The sequence below is a fragment of the Durio zibethinus genome, chromosome 5, assembly GCF_047325235.1.
Source record: "Durio zibethinus cultivar Kanyao isolate XHJ-2024 chromosome 5, ASM4732523v1, whole genome shotgun sequence".
NCBI lineage: Eukaryota > Viridiplantae > Streptophyta > Magnoliopsida > Malvales > Malvaceae > Durio > Durio zibethinus.
The window spans coordinates 29911249-29928188 of record NC_143166.1 but is presented as its reverse complement, the minus strand read 5'-3'; the positions used below and the strand labels follow the sequence as shown (position 1 = coordinate 29928188).

Sequence of the window (16940 nt, the reverse complement as noted above, 5' to 3'; positions counted from 1 at the left end):
TAAAAATATGATATTTAATAAATTAAAATTAAAATTTCAATGTCTATAATTTTTTTTTATTTTTAAGCTATGACGTTTTTTTGTTAAAAAAACATGTATGATTAAAAAGTTATGTAAAACAAAAATTTATGGATTAAAATGAACTAGAATAAAATATTATGGACTTTATCTTGTATTAATTGCTTATAAGAACCTCAAAATTTTATTATTTATCATCGAAACAAATATAACTACTGATTTTATTTTAAGATTTAAGATTTTTATTAGTTTGTCTAAACTAATTATTTTATATTTCTAATATGTGTTCATATGTGCTTATTGCATGTGAATATATATGTTGTTAATATATTTTAATTTTGAAAGGTATAATTGTTTTTTACAAATTTAAATATAAATAAATAAAACTTATAATTAGTTGAAATAATACATAAATAATTATTTTTAAAAGATGCTATTACTAACCATTGGTTTTCATAAATCGAATACAAGAAATCAACCACTTAAATCTCAAATTCTACATTTAACTATTAACCACTTTTTCAAAAAAAAAAAATCCATCCTTTCAGTTTCAACACATGCACATCATTTTCTCTCTTCTTTTTTTCTCTTCCTTCTAATACTGTCTCTCCCTCTCCTAGACAATGTTATTAGAGGAAAGATTGGAAAATTTCCCAAACAACGACGTGTGTGGTGGTTGTCGATTCTGGCTAGGGTGAGGGGGCTGTGTGAGGTGGTGATGGCTGTTGAGTCTGGCGGTGGTGACGGGGTTGTGAGCTTGATGGTTGGGGTGTTGCTTTTGGTTGAAACCCATTCTCTGTTGTCTCAAAGCCTCAATTTCGTAGAGTTCATCCTCCATTCAAATCCCAGATTTTTGGACTGAAAAAGATCTTGGGTTTGGTAAGGGTTTGGCAGCCGAATTTCAGCTGCCAGCCGAGAAAGACTTTGACTTTTAAAAAAAAAAAAAATTAATAAAATATTTATGTATAATAATTAAATTTAAAATATAATAAATATGATCAAAATATTCGAATAAATTTAAATTAAAAACGTAAATATAATTTGGGATTCATTTCTATCAACCTAAACAAAATTAGGTGTGTATGGCTAGATTAGCAGAGTTATGCATCTTTGGAAGACTTAACATATGCTGGAGCTCGCGTATTCGGGCTCAGCCATCTCCAAATCCAGAAAAAGCCAATTCCAATAATAACAAGGTACCAAAGCTCACCTAATTTCCAATTACGATGGAAATAGCTATCATGTTGTTTTATAAGTAATAATGAAAACATTTAAAAAAAATTCTGGGATATCCTTAATAAAATAATATACAAAAGAAGAGTAATGTTAAGACTTCTGACAAAATCTGAGATTTTTTATGCCTAAATATTGTATAGTCCCATTGGTTTATAATGTTATATTAATTGTTAGAAAGGATGATTTCCTAATTATTTTTGGGTGATCCTTGATCCCCCCTTTCCTAACCATCGAAAAGCCTACTAAAACTATGCATCTTCTTTTAAGGCTGTTGATGATTGCAAAATGATAAAATCCAAGTTTAATAGAATTTGTGCAATCAAACCAATAACACAAAAAGGATAAAATCACAAAGCCACTCTATTCCTCAATCTCCTTGCTAATCTGCCTCATTTCCTTCGCATTCAATTCATTCTCTTTTTTTCCAATAGCTTTTCCATTGCCTTAATCCTCCTTGTAAACTTTACGATTATAGCAAAAAAAAATTTCACTGTCCTTAATCAGCATTTTAAACCCAAAAACAATGAAATTTAACTTGTAAATTCTATATATAGAAAAAGATTTGAAGCTCTCTGTATATTCATTGTGTATAAGAGTTCTTACTCTAAAAAATGGTATCATGCTTAATACCCCCAACAATAGTGAAGAACTAACAATTGCAGCAGCAGGTTGAAACCTATAAATTTCAATTAATTAGTTGAATGTGACTCTTTTTTTAACAAATCCAGTCACTTGTAGTTGAATGTGACTCTGTTCTTAACAAAGCAACTAAAAAAATTATAATTAGCTTATCACAACTCTTAATCCTTTCAGCAATTCTTGTAGTAACATAAATTACAATCAAGATAAAATTATTTAGAAAAATAGAAACTTACTTCTCCATGTTTTGATGATGCAAGTTGCTAGTTAAAACCTCAATAATTATTGTCATGGCCTTTTCTCACGTAAGAACCCTTATACTAACAAAATTCAAAAACAACAATTGGGCCATATGCAACTCCGAAGCCTGACTATTTTAAAAAAAAAGACAGAAAAAATTAAAATAGAAAGAGATAAAATTTGAAACCTAAGTTATAGAAAGAGAAAGAACATCAAATTGAAAAACCCAAGCAATAGAAATAGATAGAATTTAAAACTCAAGCTATAAAAAGATAAATAACATCAAATCGAAAAAACCTAAGGAAAAAAAAAAAAAGACAGAAAAAATCATAGAAAGAAAAAGGTAGAGACAAATCACCAAAGAGGCCATCTCTATCGAAAGGATTTGACTGCATATTCACCTAATCCTTTGTAAGAACGTGCACTTTGAATGAAACCTAACTTAAAAATCAGTATAAATTAGGTATTTTAATTTTTTTATAGATAAACAAATAAAAAGCAGAAGATAAAAAAGGGAAAATAAAAAAGAAAAATAAAAAAATGACTTCTTTTCGCATCCCTCCTTCGTTCGTTTGTTTCTTAATTAACAATGCCCAAAACAATATGATTTAGATAAAAGGAAAAAAAAAAAAACAAAACAAAAGTTCAATGACACATGGATAATCTCTCTTGCAAAAAGTACAATAAAAATAAAATAATAATATTTAAAAAAAAGAAAGATATAAAAGAGATGAGAATGAAAGGTGGCGTGTGATGAAGATAAAAGATTTTTATTTGGTGTTTGATTCGATATTTGATAGGTACTAAGTTTCTTTGTATAAGGGTAAAAGAGTAGGATGTTTTACTTTTATGAATCAAAGATTTAAAATAATAAAGTCAAAATCAAAACATAAAAAAATAAAAAATAAAAAATAAAATAAGATAAAAAGAAAATTAAAAATATTTTTAAAAATAAAAAAAAAAAGAAAAATGCCACGTGGACACCCCGTTGCTTACAAATCTCTAGAACTTTCATTGTTTGGTGCTGCCTCTGAATTTGTTTAAAACTTTCATTGTTTGGATGTTGCCTCTGAATTTGTTCTTTTTAACAACTTTTATAAAAATGTAATCTTATTCATATAAAATCAAAAATTTTAACTCTTTACTTGAATGAAAATAAAGATTGATATTAAATTTTAAAGATATAAATAGAGATAAATATAATTTTAAATTTTTTATTTAATATGGAGATGAATAATATAATATAATATTCATTTTATATCCGTACTTGTATCATATATATTTATATATTTAATAGATAATTTTTTTATTAAATAGTATAAATTTTATTTTGGATTAATAAAAACTACTATATTTTTAATTAAAAAATATATTAATATATATATTTTATAAAAATATATATATTAATGTGAAAAATAAAAATAACTAAAAAAATAGTTTTATTTTAAAAAGATATAAGTATGAAGAGTATTCATATCTATTAAATATTTTTGGAGATAAAAATAAATTTGAAATATTTTTTTGAGTATGGCATAGATTTAAACAGCATCTGTAATGCAATATAGCAACGATCACTATTTAGCAGTAGCACTGCCTTTTGCCACTTTTCCTCACCGGAATGGAATTGTGAACCGTCATTCACACATATAGTGGTGTATCGCATTTGCAAATAATTGTATAACAGAAAATTGTGGCGATAACGAGATGCTAAAATTGTTAATTATACTTTTTTTAATATATCTTTGAATTTTATATCATATTAATTTTGAGTTATAACTAAAATATGTGAAGAAATAATTTAAAGCTATAAATATAAAATTAAAATATCATAAATTATCTTAAATATCATAAAAAAATATTATTATATTTAATTATTTTATAATAAATTATGAAAATTATTTTATCTTTATCTTATCCATTATATCACAATCGTAATAAATATAATGTCACTGACAATACAACAATCATTACATTTTAAATCCTTGAATGAGAGAATATATATAATATAAAAATTCAAAAATAAAATAGAGAATACTATTCCCACCTCGCTCGCTATTCGCATCCATAAACTGTGAATGTGGATTCCGAAAAAGAGTTAATTTTTCATCTGACCAAGAATCAGGTACCTGACTCTGTTTTGTTCATTCAACCCACTTTAGCAAAGCAAAAATCTTTCTCATAATTTCATGAAGACTCGTTGAGGAGTTTGAATCATGCTTTCTATTCTGGTTGTTTGTAATATTCTTTCTGTCTTGATAGCTTCTTAGAAAACAAAATTTTGCTTTATTCCTTCATTAAACAGTGAAAAGAAAAGAAGAATTTAAACAAAAAGAAAAAGAGAAAAGAAAAAGGATGGAAAATAAAGAGAAAAACGACATTAAAGCGAGGTAGAATAGAAGAATTTTTAGGTTTATTAGAGTGAAGAAGAATTTGCAACACTAGACAACTGTTCTTGATTCCTTATTCTTCGCCATATGTAATTTCTTGATTCTCAATTTGACAATGACATTAGCATTGTATGACTGCACCTTTTATAAAATAGACCATTGACCATAGACCACATTTTGTTTTTGGTATTGCTCAAAGGCAAGGCCAAAGTGCCTAAAATACAACCTGACTGATGGATTATGGCTCCATTTTTATGGATGATTTGATGACCGACACAAACATTTTCATTTTGTAAGTTATTTTTGCCTTGCATACTTCAACCATCTTCTACACGATTAATTTGAATCAGGCTTTTGCTGTATATAGACGAAAAAACAAAAGATAAGAATGATTGGATAATGATCATATTAGGTGCTGTTCTTCTACCTGAATCAAAAACTCAGATGGCAGATGACATAAGCGTTTCAAAAAGCTGAGACCACACCCAGTGGGCAATGCCATCCGAATAATTCAGGCTACCGCTTTTATTTTGTTGAATTCCTTTTAATCATTAAAGACAAGAGTGGGACAATTTATGACACATGAAACTCCTGTTGTTGAGGTCAGCTGAATCCATGGAACACTGCTTCCTTTATTCTCTTGTACATTTTAAAGGAAGAGTATAGGAGAATTCAATCAAAGGAATTAGTATTTTCCAATTAGAAACTTTTGAATTTAACTCTTCTCTGAATTCATTCATGTATTATATATATATATAAAATCATCAAATACCAGTCCAAACCTTCGGCTTCGGACTTATATTTCATCCTATATCAAACTTAAGCAAAGTATCTACCTAGAAGACTGTTCAAAAATGGCTTTTTCGCTATTAAAGACAAACCAAATCAACCTATATATATCTACCTCCTTATAGAAGTAATGCCAGTCTCCCCACAGCTTATTGAAGTGAAGTAATAAAATTCCATGAAGATCGATAAAGAAATCCCACACCCAATCCATCCAGAGCACAAGCTAAAGCTTGAATATACAGAGATACCATTCAACTGTGACGGATGTAAGGAAGCTGGCATTGGCCTCAAATACAGTTGCCAGCAATGTGAGTTCGACTTGCACAAGGCATGTGCTATTCCATCTCCTACCATTACTCATCCCTTTTGTAAAAAATGTGAGTTCCAATTCCACTATAAGCCCCCTGGGGAACAGATGAGGATTTGTGATGCGTGTAGAAATGATGTTCTAGGCTTTGTCTACCACTGCAAGGGATGTGGTTTTAATCTTCATCCTTGTTGTGTAAATCTTCCTCAAGTCTTGGATGATGGAGAACATAATCTTTACTTGTTCCTCAAACTGTCTAGCTCATGCCTTCTCTGCGGTGGCAAAGGACCTGGTTGGTCTTACAGATCTCAATGCAAGAGTTATAATCTTCATGTCTCGTGTGTTAAAGAGTTGCTAGTTGAAAGTTGGCAAGCCATGTATTTAAATGCTGATAAGAACAAGGTCAGAGAGACGCAGACCGGGATTCCAAGCCTCAAGGGGACACTGAAGAACCATCATGGGGGAAGAGCGGGAAAGGTAAAGAAATGTTGTCAGGTGGTTGGTGCGGCTGTTCGTCTTATTGTCTCTGCAATTCTTGGCGATCCTACAGCTACAATTGCTGCAGTGGTCGCAGGTTTTATGTTCAAATAGTAAGGGGCGCCAGAAGACCAAAATTAGCAGTATGCTTAGTGCTTAACTACATCTACAAATTAAGTCGGAAAGGGGCTTCGGATCAAGTATCGAGCCTCCAATATAAATGTTTGAAAGGATGTCGTTGTATTATGTCTTTAAGTATAACATGATTGGCATATGCATTAAAAACTAGTCCAAGATACAAAAGTTCTAGCAAATGTTAGATCCATGTTAACTACTTTTAAGATATGGTATCTAATAAATTTAAGTTTTAAATTTCAATACCTGTAATTCTTTCTTTTATCTCAAGCTGCAACCTTTTTTATAAAAATAAGTTTATATTTGATGTACTATAATTGTATAAATTTTACGCACTGCCAGTAAATTAAATAATATCAGTTTATTAGTAAATAAATATTAGTCTTTAAAATAAATATATAAAAATTAATATATTTTTAAAAAAAATTTAATCATTAATAAGATTGTATCATCTGATTTATCTCTTTAATGAAATAATATCATTAATTTACTAGCAGTGTATAAAATTTATAAACTTACATGCATCAAATATAAACAATATATATATATATATATATATATATATATATATCAAGCCCTTTCGTGTGTACAATTCCGAAAGAATGTTTCCCAAATGGACACAAATAGGTAATTTGGTGATGTTAAATTCCAATGACCTCATACTTACTTGGCTCCCTTCGCCTCACAATGAGTGGCTTATTTTGAATATGCTATGGCCGGATGGCCCTGATTCAAGAATCCGATCTCTAGTAGCAGAATTAAGGAATTGAATAATGAACAGATTAAATCCAGCAGGCCTAATATCAGCCTCAACATCTGTTACCAAACCAAATTTAGCATCCGCTGAAAGAGACTAGAATTAGGAATCCTACCAATGAAGTGAGCAACTACAAATTCTAGAACTTTTTCCCTCATGGAATCAATTGTACACAATTTTAATAATTTCCATATCTGTAAAACTACAAAAAATATCCTCAAGGGGCCTTTCCTTAAAGGAAGCCACCAACTAGTTGAGTGGGCAGATAACTAGGGGGTATGTAAATTGGCTTTGGATTGACGGGAAATGAGATTTTAAACTACAATAAATCAGATAGCATCATGGAAAAAGAATTGGCAGCACAAAGAAAAAAAAAGTCTCTAACAAAGCAGAAGATCACCAACTAACAGAAAGGTACGTAGATCCTGGACAAAGAAAAATTTTAAATAGGATCGTAGCCATCCATAAGATAAATTTTACAAATATACGAAAAACAGTCTTCATTCGCTACGTGGCTGTTTAATGATTTTCAATTTTTTTTTGCTTTTTTTTCTTTCTAAAAATATATGAGAAATGTATGAGTAGTTGTTCGAGAGGTAGATGAAAGGTTTATAACATAAAAAATTAATAAAAACCACGTTTTGACCTAAAAAACGCAATTGAAAAGCTAACAAAGACTAAAGTTTTTCTTTCGATATATAGTTTTTGAATACAATTCAAAAAATCTAAAAAACAAGTTTCTTATATAAAAACATGTTTCTAGAAAAGTCATTGAAAATTTCAATTGAAAACTAGATAACCTATCAGATTCTGGGAAACTGGCATAAATGTGGTTGAAAAATTCAACCGATCATCGAAAAATTCATCAAAATATTTTTGTTCATCCTAAAAAACCTAAAAAGTCGAGAAATCTCCATAAAAAAAACAGATTTCCCCAAATTTTCTCAGATTTTTCAGAAACCCTCCAGTAACTTAAACCAAACCCTAAAAACCTAAATCTAAACCCTTAAACTTCCAAACCGAATCCAGAATCAAAATCCTACAAATTCCTTCATTGCCTAAAATCCTAAACACTGAGTCTTTTCTCCCTTAATCCATTGTGTCTTGTTCTATCTAACTGCGTTCAATTTATAGTCCCTTTAGGATAAATTTTAAGAAATTGACAAAATCAATCTCAGATTTGAATCCTAGGATTGGATTCTGCCCAAGCTTCAGATTAGGTTTAGGTTCATTACTGATTAACCCGAAAATCCTTTGATTAGGAATTAAAGCCTTTGACTGTTAGAGATTGGATTTCTTTGATTCAAGAAATTCAATTCTTCAGTTACCTTAATTGATCGACAGTTAAGGAGGAACGAAAAAATAATAATAATAAGAAAATATAATATCATACCATATAATAATGATAATAATAATAATAATATAATACAATATTATACTATAGCACTAATAATAATATTATAAATAATAATATAATATAATAAAACAATGTTAATAATAAAAATTGGTTTAATTGACCTGGACACAGATGAGTATCTACAAGCTATCTTGACTAATTTTTTTTTAATCTTATTGTATCTCATTCTAAATGTATGTTTTATCTTTTATAAACATGATTAGATATAAAAAAAGTTTTAGAAATGATTGCTGAAGTTTTTCAAAAGATATTACTCATGAAATCAAATCAATGTTATTCATATATAATGACATGCATAGAACAAAGCTTGCAATTAAAGCCATTCATTATGATGATGTGCTTAAATATGAACTTTTCTTGAGTGTGATTTACAGTGATTAGAGCTAATTATTCCATCATTCTATTTATGTTGTTGCATACTTTTGCAATCCATCATACTGGCACCTCCAAATATTTTATAATACAAAACTAAAAATACATTTGTTTGATGTGTATCTTTTCTTGATTGTCTATTTCTTCCATATTTAATTTCTACTATTTTTTTTGTTATTGAAGAATCCTGAAGTAATTCATGGTCTATAATGAGTGTAATGTTCAACTAGAGATCGACAATGAAAAAAAGATTTATGCATTCATGCAGGTAATGATTTCTCACTTCTGCTACATTTTACATCTAATTAGATAATCAAATGGCATATGCCAAGTGATTTGGTTGCTTCTTGTGTTTTCAAGATTAAGCTATCCATAAAGCTTTATTAATGGCTATGAAAATAGTCAATTGGCCCTGTTATTTCATTATGGATTAGTTAGAAACATTTTTATTTGTTTAGAAGGTTTTTTTGAAATTATTTGTAGTTAATCTATCATGTTTATTTAATTGATTTGAATTGTGGTGTTATTCTATTAGAATCTTTTGAGTAGAGGATTGTAAGCTTAGTCACGTGTTAAGAATTTAAGTATGGTTTACTCTTTGGACCCTAGCCAAAGAAAAAGAAGATCGATATGAAGTTTATTTACTTTCTTATTTCTTAAAAAATCAAATTTTTTAATAAATTACAAATTATTTTTAAATAATAAAAATAATTATTTAATTTAATAAATAAAAAATTTTAAAACCACAGCATCGTGGGCTCATTTCAAGTGATAGGTAAATTGGGGCAAACTAGTTATATCCACACAATGATGTTAAATTTCATTTCACTATCGACCGTATCAATTGATATGTTATAATTATATCAAAATATAATACATTTAAAGATAATTTTTCGTATCAAACATAGTACTGAGTAATAGAGATTGTTTTTATTAGTTTTAGTTGATTTCGATAAATTAAATTGTTTCAATCGGTACATAAATGTGAAATATATTTTATAAATTTTAACTTTTTTTTTATTGGTTAATTGTTTTCAACTTAATAAAAATAAAATAAATTGATAAAATAATTCTTAAAAACTGAGTTTCTCTATTATTTATTGTAATTAATTTTTTTATATTTTATTTTTTCAAATCAAAGTTCATAAGTATTTCAATCTCTTTCTATATAGTGTTATGCTCCTTTAAAGTTTAACAATCATGAACCCAATGTTTTTTTTTTTTTTTTTTTTATCTTAATATTTACATGAAAAAGAAAATTATTTATTTAAATATTATATAATCAGATTAAAAATTTAAAAATATCATGATAAAGTGATGATATTATATTTTATATTTTTAAACTTATTTATTTGATTTTTAAAGATATTACATATATATAAATTCATGTATATTTATAAATATATTTATACTAAATTAAAACATCTAAAATAATATATCAAAATAATTGATATATATTATTTTAAAAAAAACGTAATTCAATACGATATTGAGCACTTTTTACCCATCTGTATCGTCCGAAAAAGTCTCAATGGAATCTCCTATATACACATATATACTATATTCATTACCACTTCTTCTCCCTCTTATCCACTCTAACCATTTTTATTCATGTGAGAAAAAAATGGAACAATCCAGTTCTTATTATTTCATTTGTTTTCTTTCTCCAACACAACTAATCTATATACAGCATATGCTCCTGGTGCTAGTATTAATTGATGATTAAAGTTTGAAGAATAATCCTTTTTTTTTTTTTATATTATCAATCTATTCCTAACTTTTTGTCTTGACTAGTTTGTGTCTAATTGGTGAACCATTATTCTTGCGTGAGTCATGGTTTGGATTAGGAGTGTAATCGAGTCGAGTAGAGTCGAATAGTGAGAAATTTGAGTTCAAGTTTAACTCACAATTCGGGACTGGATACTCGGCTCGAGCTCGATCAAATTTTATTTTTCAAGCTCGAACTCGATTCGTGATCGAATTCGAGCTACTCGAGCTCGCTCGATTAATATGTAAAAATAAGCTCGATTCGTATACTCGACAAAAGTTTAATTATTCATGTTCAAACTCGAACTCGAAATATTTTATTAATTAAAATAATAAAAATATATTTCAATATAAAAACTCGATTAAGCTCGCGAGCTACTCAAGTCGGATATAAGAATACTCGAATTCGATTCGATCGATAAGTCGAGCTATTCGAGCTCGAGTTCGAACTCGACTCGATAATAATCGAACCAAATTCGAGTTTTCTTCGAATCGAACCCGAATAACTTGTAAATATTAATGTATCATTTACACCCTTAGTTTGGATTTTTTTTTTTTTTTTTAGGATAAATTCTTTTTTTTCTATGCGGAGTGATTTTTAGTTTATTCAAGTATAGCTGTGAAAACCTTTAAACGTTCAAATTACACTTACATTAAAGTGATTAAACCAATATTTTATGTAAGCTATAACAACTTGAATGTGTAATGGAAAGTTAAGACTTTCCTTACTAAACTAATTATTCTTTATCAGTTTAAACTTTGAATATGAATTGAAGAACATCTACTGATCACGAGGAAATAATATGAATGGAGGATTTAGTTCATACTATTTATATAATTATTTTTAAAAATTAACATTTAATAGACTTTTTAATTTTAAATTTCAATATTTATAGTATTTTTTTCAATTACTAAAGTACTATCTCCTTTGTATAAAAAAACAAAGGACTATAATTTAGCTGCTTTCCTCCTTAATTAAATATATATATATATATATATATATTATTTACCCATGCTTTTTTTTTTCTTTCTTTTGAAGTTCATTGGCAAAATTGCCTGTCAATAAAAAATTATATCCTTAATTGGAAGCATTTTTATTTCACATCATGTAATATATGTAATTAAAGTTAAACAACTCATGGCTAACTTTTTAAAAGAAGTTAATAAACTATATATAATAATTATAATAAAAAAGAAAGAAAAAAAAGAACTATGGTAATCGGTAACTAGCTAGTTTAAATTAATTATATGGATGTTCTAATTATATTGACAATTAATTTGTCAACTATATATAGTACAATTATAATTAAATAATTAATAAGGTATGAAATGACACGAGAGTCATCTGATTCTAATCCATTCAACATGGTGGTTGGTAAAATGTAGCTTAGAAATTCTCTAATGTTTTAACATTCCGTGTATCTACGGTCGCGTAATATTGTAATTAGGCTATCCTTCTTAGAAGTTTCTTAATTTTTTTTTCCCATCATAACAATGAAAAAAAGGTTTTGGAATTGTAAACTAAGGAATGGAAGATTCAACGGATGACTAGCCATTTATGTGGCGTGGAAGTATTGACTCTTCTCCGCCAAATTTACATTTGACTTCCAATATTTCAGCAGCTCTTCAAAGAACTAGCTCTTCTCTTCCGTTTCCTTTCTTGATAATTGATAATATGATAAAAAAATTATATAAAAAATACAAAAATTATGTATTTTAAAACTTTAATAAAAATAATATATAAATTTAATAGTTATATAATAATTATTTTATATTTAATATATTGATATGAATTATAATATAATAATTTTTATATTTTATATTTATTTAATACGTATGAACTGATCAAACATCTATAAATAAATTATCAACTCCATTGAATTATAATTTAAAAAAAAAAAATGGGGGCAAGGGTCAAATATCAAAGTGCTAAACACGGTACGAGGGAATCAATCAACGAAAGGGAAATTTTCCTTTCAAAGACTAATTTTCGTTAATCATATTTCCTTTATTGATATCTTTCCAACATTTGTGTATATATACAAGAGAGAGATCAACTAGCTTTCATATGATCCCCTTTTCTATACTTTTCCCAGCTGCGTTTTCTCTGCAACTTTAATTCTGCCCACAACCCCTTTCAGTCATATGAAATAGATGGAGTTTAATAGGACGATGAGCATTTTAAATAGAAATTCGATCATAGTCTTCATAATCTTTTTCACCCTTCTGCACCTAATAACCACAGCAAGATCAGCTTCATTTAAGAAAGAAAGAGTGCTTGATTATGATGGATTCAATGACAGCCATCGCTCATCACTCACCCTCTTGGGGACGGATTCCGATATTGATCAGGGAGCTCTTCAGCTAACTCCTGACACCATCAACGATGGTATGATTGGTATCCACTATAACAAATCTGGTCGCATTATGTACAACAAACCCTTCAGGCTTTGGTCGTCAAATGACACCTTGGCCTCCTTCAGCTCAGCCTTTGTCATCAACATCTACAGGGAAGAGAATTGGACTGCTGGTCATGGCCTTGCTTTTCTCATAGCCCCCAATATTTCAAGTATTCCAGACAATAGTTACGGCCAATGGCTTGGTCTCACCAATGCCTCCACCGATCGTAGTGAAGACAACCAAATTGTAGCCATTGAATTTGATACCGCAAGGCAGCCAGATATAGAACCAGATGACAACCATATCGGGCTCGACATCAACTCCATTAACTCAGTGAAGGTTGCTTCTCTCAGTGACTATAATATTACATTATCACCAGAAGTAGGCACCAATTACTTAGTCTGGGTTGATTACAATGGTACGTCCAAGCTGATAGAGGTTTACATGGCGAAAGAATGGCAAGATAAACCCTTAAAACCCATTCTCAGCGACATCATTAACCTGAAGGAATACCTGAAACAAGATTCCTACTTCGGTTTCGCTGGTTCAACAGGTGACCCACAGATCCAGTTGAATTGTGTCTTGAAATGGAGCCTGGACATAGATATTCTGCCCAGGAATGAAGAATCGAATTGGTTGAAGATTGGTCTCGGGATAGGTGTCCCTGGGGTGACATTGCTGCTGGCCATCCTATTTATTGTTGTGTACAAGAGAAGAAGCAAAGGCTTGGTTGAAGCTGCTGATCAGTTTGGCAAATTGAAATGGCTGCCTGGAATGCCAAGAGAGTTCAAGTACAAGGAGTTGAAGAAGGCCACCAACAATTTTGACGAGAGTACGAAGCTTGGTGAGGGTGGGTTTGGTATAGTCTACAAAGGCATCATCTATCTCCATGACAAGGATAATAACAATAGCAGTAGCAATAATCACAACTCCAACCAAGTGGCTGTCAAGAAATTCTCAAGAGATAATATCAAAAGCAAGGATGATTTCCTGGCTGAGCTCGCCATCATTCATCGTCTTCGCCATAAAAATCTTGTCCGCTTAGTTGGTAAAATGCCTTCTTTTCTTTCATATATATGACTATGATGATATTTGTTCTTGTTAAAATTTCTTTAACTTCAATTTTATACATAAATTTAGATAAAATAATTTTATATTTGGCTAATCAAAGAAGAAAACCATCTTAATTATCAGATTAATGATAACTTTTTATTACATGTGAAAAGAGTTAGGAAGATAACGTTTAGGAGGGGGTTCTATCATCTTTTTAGAATATTGTGGCCGTAATCAGAGGTGGGAGGTGGGAGGTGAGAAAGACTTTGACCAGATCTTTTAGGATAAGTTTATGAAATTTTTTATTAAAAATAAAAATAAAAATAATAATTAATAGATTGAAAGATTTTGTTATATAGATTAAAGTGTGAAAATTTTTTCTTAAATTAATAAATTTTTGATATATTTTTTAATTAGATATTTTTAATAAAAATTTAATAAAATTTTTATCATTAAATAAATAATTCTCAAATTTAAATTATAAATGATATTTAAAATTTTTTTACATATTATTAATTTTTTCATTGAATTTTATTAATTCATTAATTTTTATTTTTCGTTTTAATTTTTTAATTATTTTTAATAAAAATTTCATAAATTTTATCCGAAAATTTTTAAATAAATATTTCTCAACATAAATTAGGATTATTCATTTTCAAAATTAGATGGTCAACGTATCATGGATGTCTTTTTTGTTTTGCTTTGTCCTTTTTATTGAAATTATTAGATTTTTTTATCCCAAATTTTTTTTAAATGATCAATGAGAAGAAATTTTATCATATTACCATATTATTTTATTATTGAATTTTGAAATTTCAATTTCAAAATAAGTTGATGGTTCATTGATCATTCAAATGAATTTTTCATCAAATTAAAAAAAAAAAATTCTATCATGACATCATTTTATTATTAAATATTAAAAATTTAATTTTAAAATATTATGATTATTCGCCAACCATTAAAAAAAAAAAAAACTTAAGTAAAACAAAGTGGCGCAGCCAGATCCAGAAAGCGTTAAACTGAGTAATTATCACTTGCAAGTTGCAAAGATTTATTGCCTCTATCCAATGTATAGGCTCCGCCCCCACCCACCCACCCACCCACCCACCAACCCTAGAGAAGAAGGAAACGGCATTAGCAATAAGCTGACATCCTGACACTGCAAGCAATATTTGTTTCAAAAGAGAAAAAAAAAAAAAAAAAAAAACACAAATATGATATTACCTTATAATATTCATGATTCACGCTCAAATATATCCAATTAATCCACTCTTAGTTTTATCTCCAAACAATTTCAATTATCCCAATAACATACATGATGCCTTTTGTTTTCGAAATTTATCTTTTATTATAGAGAATGTCATTTATTCAAGTTATTACCCTTTACTATGATTGATTTAATAAACTTAGCTTCTAGGTTCGTAAAACGGTTGTTTAAAAAGAAATAAGAAAAGATAAAAATGATGGAAAAGCAATTCCTATAACTCAATGATCATTCATCTTGTATGGATTGCGGTTGCATTTTAGGTTGGTGCTACGAGAAAGGGAAGCTTCTACTGGTGTATGATTTCATGCCAAACGGCAGCTTGGATGGTCACCTCTATGGCACTTCCAGCCACGGCACTCTGAATTGGATTCATCGATACAAGATACTGACCGGCATAGCATCAGCTTTGCATTACCTCCACAACGAGTATGACCAAAAGGTGGTGCATCGTGACCTCAAGCCTAGTAACATCTTGCTTGATGTAGATTACAATGCTAGGCTAGGTGACTTTGGTCTTGCCCGAGCCCTGGAAAATGAAAGGCATTCCTATGCTGAGCTTGGATTAGCTGGAGTCCCTGGTACAATGGGTTATGTCGCCCCAGAGTGCTTTCACACAGGGAGTGCGACCCCCGAATCTGATGTTTTTGGCTTTGGGGCAGTGGTGCTTGAGGTTGTTTGTGGGAAGAGTCCTGGAATCAAGACCCCACACCAGCAAGGTCTTTATACTTTGGTTGATTGGGTTTGGATGTTACACCGTGAAGGGCAAATTATAGAAGCTGTGGATGAACGCCTCAACAACGAGTTTGTGGTTGATGAAGCAAAGAGGTTGTTACTGCTGGGGCTCGCATGTTCACATCCTATTGCTAGTGAAAGGCCTAAAACTGAGGATATCTTCCAAATTATGAATGGAACTCTACCGGTCCCTCGTGTCCCTCCATTCAAGCCAGTCTTTCAATGGCCTTCTGGTATTCCTACACCTATTAGCATCAGTGACAATTCACTTTCCAGCATGGCATTGTCTTCACAAGATAGTGCTGGAAGGCGAAGTGCAGTAAAAACAACGCAGAAGAATTCAATACGTTCCCAGGTTTAAACTTCTTCAGCTTCAAGAATGTGTAGACTACAATGATCAGCTAAAGGTACTAACTTTGGTGAGCCCTGGAAAATTGAAGGCATTCCCAAGCAGAGCTTGGATCATCTGGAGCCCTCAGTACAATGGGTTATGTTTCCCCAAATGCTCTCCCTCGTTCCCTGAATCTCATGTTCAAACAGAGTTGTTCCAGGCAGAGGTACCATCATCAAGATCCCACACCGCAAACGTTTTTTTGATCTGTTGATTCTGAATACTAATTAATCCTTTGTTTCTTAACAATATTGGAGTGCTATGATTTGAGCCTAAAGTTACATTTGGATGACATTTCTAGTATTTATTCGAGTAAATGTCCATGCTGACATAGTGAATAGCTCAAACGCAGATGAATTTCAGGAAGAATACTAGCAGATGTTCTTGTCTATCATGTTCTGAATCAGTTGTTCACATGTACAACCTTTTTTTTTTTTTTTTCTACATGTAAGCACAACCTTTCTGAGGAATACTGTCTTAGGAATAGATTATTAATACATTTGCGGTTCTCAACTTAATAAACTATTAGCAGATAGTCGTACAGATACGGAAGCAC

At 29.9% G+C, this 16940-nt stretch overlaps 2 protein-coding genes across 2 annotated transcripts; both read left to right on the top strand.

Annotated features, from left to right (window-relative positions):
- Window positions 1-5432: 5432 nt before the first annotated feature.
- On the top strand, window positions 5433-6559 carry LOC111283169 (protein VACUOLELESS GAMETOPHYTES-like). Its single transcript, XM_022871604.2, has one exon. It carries the CDS (start codon window positions 5485-5487, stop codon window positions 6205-6207), a length of 723 nt encoding a protein of 240 aa, XP_022727339.2. The 5' UTR covers window positions 5433-5484; the 3' UTR covers window positions 6208-6559.
- A 6041-nt stretch (window positions 6560-12600) lies between these two features.
- Window positions 12601-16883, top strand: LOC111282708 (putative L-type lectin-domain containing receptor kinase S.5). The gene is made up of 2 exons (XM_022870920.2): window positions 12601-13989; window positions 15522-16883. The coding sequence occupies exons 1-2, from the start codon at window positions 12696-12698 to the stop codon at window positions 16352-16354; spliced, it is 2127 nt and encodes a 708-aa protein (XP_022726655.2). The 5' UTR covers window positions 12601-12695; the 3' UTR covers window positions 16355-16883.
- Window positions 16884-16940: the final 57 nt, after the last annotated feature.